General features: G+C 41.5%; 1 protein-coding gene across 1 annotated transcript in view; it reads left to right on the top strand.

The window, feature by feature from the left end:
* COL5A3 (collagen type V alpha 3 chain) overlaps positions 1 to 12,318 on the top strand; it is a 280,312-nt gene that overhangs the window by 245,659 nt on the left and 22,335 nt on the right. The window contains 13 exon segments of the mRNA XM_073654124.1: positions 5,010 to 5,063; positions 5,144 to 5,251; positions 6,969 to 7,076; positions 7,176 to 7,229; positions 7,808 to 7,861; positions 7,982 to 8,089; positions 8,827 to 8,880; positions 8,962 to 9,015; positions 9,097 to 9,150; positions 9,343 to 9,396; positions 9,765 to 9,872; positions 10,164 to 10,217; positions 10,299 to 10,352. Coding sequence (XP_073510225.1) covers positions 5,010 to 5,063; positions 5,144 to 5,251; positions 6,969 to 7,076; positions 7,176 to 7,229; positions 7,808 to 7,861; positions 7,982 to 8,089; positions 8,827 to 8,880; positions 8,962 to 9,015; positions 9,097 to 9,150; positions 9,343 to 9,396; positions 9,765 to 9,872; positions 10,164 to 10,217; positions 10,299 to 10,352 — 918 coding nt within the window.

The following is a 12,318-nucleotide window of genomic DNA, read 5'->3' as shown; positions in this document are numbered from 1 at the left end:
GTATGTCACCTCTCTGTTATCCAAAATTCCCAAATGTCTATCAGTTATGTCATCCTTCTTCTCCTCCCGATTCCTAAGACGCAACATAGAAAAAAATGAAACCATTATTGTTCTCCATCTCACTGATCAGTAGTCATACAAATCACAGTTAATAGTTCCACATTTTTCTCATTCTAAAGTGTCCCCCACCTTGGATAACCCTGGCTTTTAAGATTCACCTCCAAGCCTTTGCCATCAGCTGTCAACTCCAATTCAAAAGTATTTCCCTAATCCCCTGTTTTCTCAATTAGAAGTCAACAAAAATATTAGTGCCCTTATCATCTCCCACCAAGACTACAGCCTCCATTGTAACACTCTTTGTTCTACTCCACCTTTAAGGTGGTCATACACATGAGATAGATGTTGACCAAAAGTTGGCTGGGAACAAAACTACAGTATCTCTCCCCGTTCCCCATTTACATGAGTTCACAGCTTGGTTTAGGACTCATCTGTTTTCAATGGGAGGAGAGGAGAAAGCCTCTGCCAGACACTTCTGGCAGTTGCTTATCTCCCTGAAAGTAAAAAGGATTAGTTTTTGAAATTCCAACTGCCATCATGGAAGAGTCAGGAGACCACCATATACACTGCTCAAAAAAATAAAGGGAACACTCAAATAACACATCCTAGATCTGAATGAATGAAATATTCTCATTGAATACTTTGTTCTGTGCAAAGCTGAATGTGCTGACAACAAAATCACACAAAAATCATCAATGGAAATCAAATTTATTAACCAATGGAGGCCTGGATTTGGAGTCACCCCCAAAATTAAAGTGGAAAAACACACTACAGGCTGATCCAACTGTGATGTAATGTCCTTAAAACAAGTCAAATTGAGGCTGAGTATTGTGTGTGGCCTCCACGTGCCTGTATGACCTCCCTACAACGCCTGGGCATGCTCCTGATGAGGTTGTGTGGCCTCCACGTGCCTGTATGACCTCCCTACAACGCCTGGGCATGCTCCTGATGAGGCTGAGTATTGTGTGTGGCCTCCACGTGCCTGTATGACCTCCCTACAACGCCTGGGCATGCTCCTGATGAGGTTGTGTGGCCTCCACGTGCCTGTGTGACCTCCCTACAACGCCTGGGCATGCTCCTGATGAGGCTGAGTATTGTGTGTGGCCTCCACGTGCCTGTATGACCTCCCTACAACGCCTGGGCATGCTCCTGATGAGGTTGTGTGGCCTCCACGTGCCTGTGTGACCTCCCTACAACGCCTGGGCATGCTCCTGATGAGGCTGAGTATTGTGTGTGGCCTCCACGTGCCTGTATGACCTCCCTACAACGCCTGGGCATGCTCCTGATGAGGCTGAGTATTGTGTGTGGCCTCCACGTGCCTGTATGACCTCCCTACAACGCCTGGCCATGCTCCTGATGAGGTTGTGTGGCCTCCACGTGCCTGTATGACCTCCCTACAATGCCTGGGCATGCTCCTGATGAGGCTCAGTATTGTGTGTGGCCTCCACGTGCCTGTGTGACCTCCCTACAACGCCTGGGCATGCTCCTGATGAGGCTGAGTATTGTGTGTGGCCTCCACGTGTCTGTATGACCTCCCTACAACGCCTGGGCATGCTCCTGATGAGGCTGAGTATTGTGTGTGGCCTCCACGTGCCTGTATGACCTCCCTACAACGCCTGGGCATGCTCCTGATGAGGTTGTGTGGCCTCCACGTGCCTGTGTGACCTCCCTACAACGCCTGGCCATGCTCCTGATGAGGCTGAGTATTGTGTGTGGCCTCCACGTGTCTGTATGACCTCCCTACAACCTCCCTGTCTTGATAATTGGCAATAATTTCCATCTATTGTCTATTCCATTTGCACATCAGCATGTGAAATTGATTGTCAATCAGTGTTGCTTCCTAAGTGGACAGTTTGATTTCACAGAAGTTTGATTTACTTGGAGTTATATTCTGTTGTTTAAGTCTTCCCTTTATTTTTTTGAGCAGTGTATATCAGATGATCAGCCGGTTCCATCAAAATTAGAAGTTCAGATTTCCTTCATCTAATGTGTATGGGGGCCTTTAACTTTTCTGTATAATAAAACCACTTCTCCCCTCTTTCGCCCTCTGCCTTTCCCCAAGGTTAACTGGAGCCACTTTACGCTTCGTCCCCCACACATGACTGCGTCTCACAGTATCACCTCCAGAGTTTCCCACATACATCCCCCTTTCTCTTGAACTCCCCGCCAGATCAGACTCTATCCCACCACCCCTGCGGTCACACTGCCATGTAAGCAGCTTGTACCATCACCTACTGTGTCCTCCTCCTTTCCCTTGCAAATTGTAATCCCTCAGGGGCAAGGTCCTCTGCCCGTCTGTGCCCGTCATTCATTCAGCTCATGTTTATTCTAATTGTCTCATGTTATCTCACGTCATTATATATATATATAAAATATTAGAACTTGCTCTGTTTTATTCATTGTTCCACAGTTTTAAGCCTCAAAGTAGACACAAGTCCTTCATGTTTATCCTATCACCTAACATGTTGATCCAGAGGACGGCAAAAACCCCATGAGGCAGATGCTAATAGCTCCATATTAGACGAAAAATGTCTCCCCGACCCCACAAACTGGAATCAGACTAGTTCTCTGGATCAACTTCCTATCACAGAATCTAGTACTCATAACCAGTAATTTTATATTTTTCAAGAAAGGCATCCAGGCCCTCCTTGAACGTTTTTAGTGAATCATCCATTACAATATGAGCGTTCCATGGTCTTACTGCTATTACAGTAAAGAATCCATCGTCTCACTGCTTGTAAAGGAAAGAATCCTTAATCTCACTGCCTGTACAATAAATAATCCATAGTCTCACTGCTCGTACAGTAAAGAATCCATAGTCTCACTAATCGTACAGTAAACAATCCATAGTCTCACTGCTCATACAATAAAGAACCCATAATCTCACTGCTCGTACAGTAAAGAATCCATAATCTCACTGCTCGTACAGTAAAGAATCCATAGTCTCACTGCTCATATAGAAAATAATCCATAGTCTCACTGCTCATACAATAAAGAATTCATAATCTCACTGCTCGTACAGTAAAGAATCCATAGTCTCACTGCTCGTACAATAAAGAATCCATAGTCTCACTGCTCGTACAATAAAGAATCCATAGTCTCACTGCTCATATAGTAAAGAATCCATAGTCTCCCTGCTCATATAGTAAAGAATCCATAGTCTCACTAATCGTATAGTAAAGAATCCATAGTCTCACTGCTCGTACAATAAATAATCCATAGTCTCCCTGCACATATAGTAAAGAATCCATAGTCTCACTACTCGTATAGTAAAGAATCCATAGTCTCACTGCTCGTACAATAAAGAATCCATAGTCTCACTGCTCATATAGTAAAGAATCCATAGTCTCCCTGCTCATATAGTAAAGAATCCATAGTCTCACTAATCGTATAGTAAAGAATCCATAGTCTCACTACTCGTACAGTAAAGTAACCATAGTCTCACTGCTCGTACAGTAAAGAATCCATAGTCTCACTGCTCGTACAGTAAAGAATCCATAGTCTCACTGCTCGTACAGTAAAGAATCCATAGTCTCACTACTCGTACAGTAAAGAATCCATAATCTCACTACTCGTACAGTAAAGTAACCATAGTCTCACTGCTCGTACAGTAAAGAATCCATAGTCTCACTGCTCGTACAGTAAAGAATCCATAGTCTCACTACTCGTACAGTAAAGAATCCATAGTCTCACTACTCGTACAGTAAAGTAACCATAGTCTCACTGCTCGTACAATAAAGAATCCATAGTCTCCCTGCTCGTACAGTAAAGAATCCATAGTCTCACTACTCGTACAGTAAAGAATCCATAGTCTCACTACTCGTACAGTAAAGAATCCATAGTCTCACTACTCGTACAGTAAAGAATCCATAGTCTCACTACTCGTACAGTAAAGTAACCATAGTCTCCCTGCTCGTACAATAAAGAATCCATAGTCTCCCTGCTCGTACAATAAAGAATCCATAGTCTCCCTGCTCATATAGTAAAGAAACCATAGTCTCACTAATCGTATAGTAAACAATCCATAGTCTCACTGCTCATACAGTAAAGAATTCATAGTCTCACTGCTCATACAGTAAAGAATCCATAGTCTCACTGCTCATATAGAAAATAATCCATAGTCTCACTGCTCATACAGTAAAGAATTCATTGTCTCACTGCTCGTACAGTAAAGAATCCATAGTCTCACTGCTAATACAGTAAAGAATTCATAGTCTCACTGCTCATACAGTAAAGAATCCATAGTCTCACTGCTCATATAGAAAATAATCCATAGTCTCACTGCTCATACAGTAAAGAATTCATTGTCTCACTGCTCGTACAGTAAAGAATCGATAGTCTCACTGCTCATACAGTAACGAATCCATAGTCTCACTGCTCATACAGTAAAGAATCCATAGTCTCACTGCTCATACAGTAAAGAATCGATAGTCTCACTGCTCATACAGTAAAGAATCCATAGTCTCACTGCTCATACAGTAAAGAATCCATAGTCTCACTGCTCATACAGTAAAGAATTGATAGTCTCACTGCTCATACAGTAAAGAATCCATAGTCTCACTGCTCGTACAGTAACGAATCCATAGTCTCACTGGTTGTACAGCAAAAAATCTATAATCTCATTGCTTGCACAGTAAAGAATCAGTCTGTAATGACGTAGAGAATGCCTCCTTGTGCCCATCATAGGTCTAGGTGTAAAAAAAATCATTATACCGATCTCTCCACTGTCCCCTCATATATTTGTACATTGTAATTAGATTGCTCCTAAACCTCCTTTTTTCCAAACTGAATAACCCCAAATTTGATAATCTGTCTTCTGCAGCCCACCCATTCCTTTAATAGCCTTGGTCGCCCTTCTCTGACCCCCTCAGGTTCAGCTATATCCTTCTTATACATCGGTGACCAAAATTCTACCCAGTATTCTAAATGTATTTTTACTTTTTTGCTTGTAGGGTCAATCTGGTTTAAAAGGAGGAGAAGGCCCCGTGGGTTCACCAGGCGCTATAGTAAGTGCCTCCTCCTTATGCCTGCTCGTCCGTACATACCGTAGTCCTATGAACCTTATATAAAATCGTGCCTTTCTCAGGGACCAGGCGGAGAGAGGGGCCCATCTGGGCCAGCAGGTGGAATCGGTCTTCCAGGACGCCCTGGATCACAAGGACCACAGGGACCGGCTGGTGAGAAGGGGAATCCGGTAAGTACCATAATAAGGTAATATCACGTCCCCATTAACCGTAAGTCCCCAGGACTTCCAATCATTGTGCTCCATCTGGATCCGAATAGTCCCGCACAGCCCAATGTTAATCACCGCCTCAGTAGTCACACAGTATCATACATAGATAACGGAGGACTATGACGTTAGGATTAATTAAATATAAATTATTAAAAGGACTGAAAAGTGTTAGAAAAAGTGCAACTGTGCATGAGCCTAGTGTAGTGTCGCAGCTTATCTCTATTGGCCTGAATGGAACTTAGCTGCAATACCGCATGCAACCTGCGGTCAGGTGTGGCGCTGTGTTATTAGAAAGCAGCCATGTTTTTCTAACTTTGTTCAGCCCCTTTTTTTATTCACGTTCCAAACAATCGAAACCATGAAAGGCAGTGAAAATACTATAACTTAAAGGGTTATTCCCACAATCAGAATGTGGTCTCAATTTTCTGTGCGTACAGAATGAATCATTTGTGCTAATACAACCCATGTTTAAATCTGCACTGATTGGCAGTTATCACCCCTAATGATCATCCAGCAGTGCTCTCTTTACACTACTTTGCCACGGGATCCATCCTCCAGTAGTTTTAATGCTGTCGGTAGAGAATGCACAAATTCATCCAATTACCATCTAATAAATCATCTAACAGCCAAGTTGAAACCCAGCTCAGCATGAGATTCAGCATGAGAAAACAATGGTAGCATGCTGCAAGTGCATCCAATCGTGCTTAAAAGATCCCTGTAAATGACCAGTGAACACTGTCGGACTGGGCTGGCAAAGGTCCGCCAGTAGCATTGATTCTTGGGGACCACAGTCACGCTACATGCAAAAATGACCTGACCCTAGTACACAAATTAACTTTTGCTTCTATGTAATAATAATTTGGCTAGCTTGTTTAATGAATGGTTAAGATTATACCTTTTTCTACAAAGTGAAGTGTAATAGCACTACTTATTAGCACTTATTTAGAGGGGCGGCCTACCGGAGGATTCTCCTGTTCTCCCGTGGGCCAGTCCGAGCCTGCCAGTGAGATATATGGAGATTGCAAATAGTAATGAATATTGGTCAAACGGTCACTACATTCACAGTCACTACTTTCAGAATTATCAATACTCACTTCATCCATATAAATAAAAATTTCCCTTGTTGAGATTTATCTATCTCTATCAAGAAGCAGAAGAGGGATGGACCTGCAGCACTCAGGAGAAGTAGGGCGCTGCTGAGAAATGTAGTTTTAACAGATAAGAATAGGATTGCACATTTAGCTCTCTTACGCTGGATGCACAAAGGGGCAAAAGGAGGTGAATAGAGAAACAAAAATTCAAGAAAGAAACTTTTTTTTCACCCTGCAGTGTATATTAACAATAGTCATGCGGATAATGTGATTTGTAAAACATATTGCCATTGTGAGAATATCCCATTAACAATCTACCATAAACTGAGAATTGTGCTGAACAACGTGACCGAATTTTTGGTTCTTTGAAAAAAGGTTGGTGTCCCAATATTTAAGAAAACTATTAACAATACATCTCATGGAAATGTTGCAGGAGGGTGCACAAAGGTCAAGTAATTCATGGGTGGATTGCTGCTCGCCACCTTTGTCCAGTGGGAGCAGCTTAAACCCACAGTTGTTACTATTATGATTTTGTTTTTGTTTCTTGTGTAGTATTTTTCCTTAAAAATTGTATTATGGCTATACAGGGCGAGAAAGGACCTATGGGTGGAACTGGCCAGGATGGTTCACAGGGAAGTGTAGGACCACCAGGACCTGCCGGACCAGCAGGACCTGCTGGAGATGACGGAGATAAGGTATTACTTGATTTACCAATTTTATTGCACCATTGTATACAAAAAAAGGAGATTATTAATGTTTTATTGGGACATTTATGGAACATTATTTTTTGTTAGGGAGAAGTTGGTGGCCCTGGACAGAAAGGAAGTAAAGGTGACAAGGGAGACAAAGTAAGTACGAACGTGTATATACTGTGGATGAGGGCTATAGACAGACCAGAGGATTACGAACACAATTCAGCAGAGCGTTAAGCTGGACATAAACATTAGATTACTGTCGTCTCTAGACCTTCTGATGTCAGTGGTACCAAACAATCATCTATCAGGCGCTCGTCCAACATTCACTAGGTGGGTTTCAGAGAAAACAGGATCGGACATATAGATCAAGCCTGATGTAAGATATCTGGTAGAGGCTTATTCCCCTCTTCCGATTGAGAGCACATGGTCAATCGGCCGAATACTGAATGGCCGACTATCTAATGTGCATGAGTACCTTCCAATTCTTCTCCGACAGAAAGAAGGATCAGACATGTAAAATGTCAATACCTGATCCTTTTTTTCCAATGAGAGATAAACCACTTACTCTCCTCTCTTCATTTAGATGATATCCGAGACCAGCGTGTATTTGTATGGGGGGGATTGGCCGACAGCCATTGCTAGACTGTAAAAGAAAGGAACTGCACAAAAAGAACGCTGAACATTATCATCTACAAACATTATATATCTGACTCTTCATATTTTGTCTCCAGGGACCACCAGGGGCCATTGGCATTCAAGGTCCAATAGGACACCCTGGTCAGGCAGTAAGTATCATCTTCTCGTTGTCAATCGTGCACGTTCCTTATTCCTAATTGATATCTTTTTCTCCAAATATAAATATCTGAAAATGAAGATTTATTCATCAGCTTCTTGGTTTTGCATAGGGACAAGATGGAGAGCCAGGGCGGAGAGGTCAAACAGGAATGCAAGGACAAAAGGGAGATGAAGGTCTAAGAGGGTTTCCTGGAGTAGGAGGACCAAGAGGACTGCAGGTAGGTTAATCCTCTACCTGGTTCATTTCTTGAAAGTAAACTCCCTATTGTTTGTGATGACATTAGTATGGACACAGTCAAGGGCAAATGTGCATAATGAAGCTTCTGTGAAGGGAGAGGTTTCCAACTTTTGGTTTGTCCCATCTGTTTGCGAGAATCTGTGCAGGACTCTCTTCCTTTTGAGAAACTGCATTTCTGGGGAATTGACCCAAAGAAGAGGGTGTGAAGATGGAAACATATAGTGGGTCCATCTGTTCTGGATGACAAAACCCTGCACCATTATGCGGTGGGGAAGACATTTGAACCAATGTCCACCATCTATGGACGCCACTGGACATTGTCATCCTCAATGTCATATACTAGGGCCATCACCACATCTTACACCAAATAGCATAGCTACCTTGACCCATGTGGGACTTAGCGGATGACATAATGGTCTTAATGGCCCTCAACTCTTTAGTGTCGCATAGGTCCAGATGATAAGAATGGACACCCCTGCTCTGTATGCAATGCTTAATTTACATCATAAAATAGACACCTCTTTCCTCCACACTCGGCTTTACCCTGGGGAAACTAAAAATGATATGTCCAAACCAAAAAAACCTCTTTATTCTATCGTATATGTAAATGGACATCTCCATAGAGGCCATTAAGGGTTCCTTAAAGGAAATAAATGATTTATGGTGTAAGCTATGTCAGTATTTCAATATAATAGTATATTTATCATTTCCTTGTAGGGTATGCCTGGACCTCCAGGAGAGAAAGGAGAAAGTGGCCATGTTGGACCAATGGTACATTGGATGGAACAAATATTATCTGTGAACCGTTCTTATGAACTATTAAATGTTTAACTCTTAAATGTATTATTGCAGGGTCCACCTGGTACTGGAGGTCCAAGAGGTCCTATGGGACCGAGCGGTGGTGATGTAAGTATTTTTAAGCTTTATAGGAAACTATAAAACTGAATTATTCCAGTTCTAACCACTTTATATCTTCTGCTTTTTTAGGGTCCTTCAGGAAATCCAGGAGGTTTGGGTCAGCCAGGTGCTGTGGGTGAAAAGGTGGGCTGGAAGTTATCACTGGAAACATCTCTCAATTGTTGAGATCAATTTATGAAAAGATATTGTAGAATAAAATCTGCAGAGATTGGTAGTTGGAAATATTTTTGGAAGGACTATTATTCTAGTTGTTTAGAAATAGAAGATGTTTTTTTTACTGTAGATGTTACCTAACAAGTCACACTGCTTTTACAGGGAGAGGCTGGAGAAGCTGGAGATCCAGGACAACCGGGAGAACCAGGACCCCCAGTAAGTAATGAAGATAGCTAATCCATTCATACACAGATCCTCATCAATGACCAGTTTAGCCCATAATGTAACAGTCAACCTAGAAGTCTACTGTCTATGAAGTTGGGTTACCCATAAGTTAGTTAAGAGTCAACCAATCTTAACTCCTTGTCGCACCTAGAGCATTGGCAAACCATTTCCACATATCTAACTCCTGTCATGTGGAAAGGTATTTCATAGCAGGGAGAGATAATAAATGTAAGATCAGGGAAGATGAACATAAAACTTTTGAGAATACAAATAATCTTACTTTAGTTACTTCAGAAGACATCATATGCCTCATCTCAAGAATCTAGGTATATTTATTAGAAGTTGTGATCTTTTTCCAGGGAGGCAAAGGTGATAGCGGTGAAAAGGGAGAATCAGGAACATCAGGCTCGGCTGGACCACCCGGAAAGAAGGGACGACCAGGAGAAGATGGGACAAAAGGAAACATGGTGAGAAGTTCTAAGAAAGCATAGCGCGATTGTGGTAGTATTGTAAAAGAACATAGAGTGGTAGATCATGAAGACCTTAATGGGACCTCCTGGAGTGGTGCACACATTCTCTTAAACCCCTTTATGTCTATATAAGTTGGCCAGACCACGCCTTTGGTTCTACTCAAGACCTATTTGATGTGACCACAATAGTCAAAGAAAATGCTATAACCTATGTGAAAAAGTATTGGTTTATGTACATGAAACCTCAGATACAATCTTAATTTTTGTCATGGAAATAATTTATTGTAGGGTCCCATTGGTTTTCCTGGAGACCCTGGACCACGTGGAGAAGCTGGAGTTCCGGTAAGAAGTTATTCAATCATTTTTGGATATAAAATATGGAAAGTAAATGTATATTAAAACTAATGTTGCCCTTATTTTTAGGGAGTTGATGGAGTACCAGGAGAAAAGGGAGACGCTGGAGAGTCTGGTAATCCGGTAAGTATCAGGTACATTGGATTGCTTTTTAAGAAGTAAAAAGCAATAAAACCACAGTGGTTCTAGTGAATTTCACTTCCACCACAATCAAAATATACAATTCTGTAAGTTTGAGGCAGTAGAATAGTGGATGGTCCGGATGATATATTCAGCCTATGGGTTTTTGCATGTGGGTACAATATACTTTACTAAATAAGGCCCGGAGCTGATCATGGGGTTCTCCATGAGAAGATAGAGAATTTTTTTTTTTTTTACATCTTCTCCTCATCCAAGAAAATTGAATCACACTAGGAGTAAACCGTGATCAGAGCTTAATCAGAGTGAGATTAGCATAATTGGTCCAATTCTCTCGGATGAGAGAAAATGCGCTTGTGTGGCCCTAGCCTAAAGTTATGTTGGCCTGGTCTTGAAAACAACTTTCCCAGAGAGGAGTTTAGGACCACGCCCTCTTGGCTAGCAAGAATACATTTACATATAAGGAAACATAAACTGATCAGCACATCCTAACAGAATAAAGCGAATGTGAACAGGTACTAGCTGCTGTGACTGTATTATATGCATACCAAAGAGTGCGGTAGACACTGTGTGCACTAAGATATATGCAAATATTGAATATATATATTTTGAAAGTCATTACTGCCATATGGAATATACTTCTAAAACTGAGAAGCTTATAGCGCAAATTAGCCAATTCCTATATGCCCACTAGCCACAACAGGGCGACCTTTCTCTGGAGGGACCCTACCCTCTTCTATCAGACACTGTGTGGGTCAAGATATATGCAAACATTGAATATATGTATATTTAAAGACATTACTGCCATATAGACTGTACTTCTAAAAACTGAGACACTAATAGCACAAATTAGCCAATTCCTGTGTGTCCAACAGCCACAACAAGGCAACCTTTCTCTGGAGGGACTCTATAATATATGTATTTTGAAAGACATTACTGCCAAATAGAGTATACTTATAAAACTGAGATGCTTATAGTACAAATGAGCCAATTCTTGTGTGCCCACTAGCCACAAAACGGGGCGACCTTTCTCTGGAGGGACCCTACCCTTTTCTATCAGACATTCCTCTCCTCAGACAAAAGTCTACAAATTTAAAGAGCAGGAAGGATCCAGCACTAATAAAAAAAAAAACATCCCTAGACTAATGCAAGGAAGGCCTAACCAAATATGCATATATTTGGAATTTATATATTCAATGGTTGCATATATCTTGGCTCACACAGTGGTTGTGGCACTCCGTTGTATGTATGTAATGCAGTCACGGCAGCTGGCACCAGTTCACATTTGCTTTATTCTGTTAGGAGGTGTTGGACAGTTTCTAATTCTTAGTAGCATTCATTTGCTGGCAATTACTGCCTCCATATTTGGTTGCACACTCCTACAATCAGGCTAGATCCTACCTGCCCTTTAAGTTTGCAGTTTTTTGGCCTGAGAGAGATATGTCTAATAGAACAAGGTGAAGTCTCCAGAAACAGCTTTCGGCTACCTAAAGAGAAAATGTGGCCGGATTTTGTACTTATTTTATTGCTGCTGCTCCTCAAATTTTCAATTTTTTTAAATCTGCCATACGGTTCCTGAGAAATGGAGCTTTTTATTTAGTGCTAATTTTTAAGGTCTTTACTAATGGGGCATGGATTACAGGGTAATAATGCAGAGCAGCCTAAAGAAACGCCCCCGAGGATCCTGTGAGCCGCACCCTCTTTGTAAAAAACATAAAAATGAGCACGAAGTAAAAAAAAAAATCCATATCTCTGGAACCATATGGCAGATTTAAAAACAACAAAAAAACTGAATACTTAGGGGAGCAGCGGAAATAAAATAAGAGCAAAAAACTGGACACGTCTGATCTGATGACAGGTTGTCTTTAAAATGCCTGGTTGGCTTTAGTCTTTTTCAGAATATATCCTTTAATGCAGAACAGGCCTTCTCGTTAGAAATATAAAAAAGCCT

Source organism: Phyllobates terribilis, unplaced genomic scaffold (genome assembly GCF_046119375.1).
Source record: "Phyllobates terribilis strain yellow unplaced genomic scaffold, ASM4611937v1 Scaffold_11__3_contigs__length_659146591, whole genome shotgun sequence".
Lineage (NCBI taxonomy): Eukaryota > Metazoa > Chordata > Amphibia > Anura > Dendrobatidae > Phyllobates > Phyllobates terribilis.
This window is presented reverse-complemented; position numbering and strand designations above follow the sequence as displayed.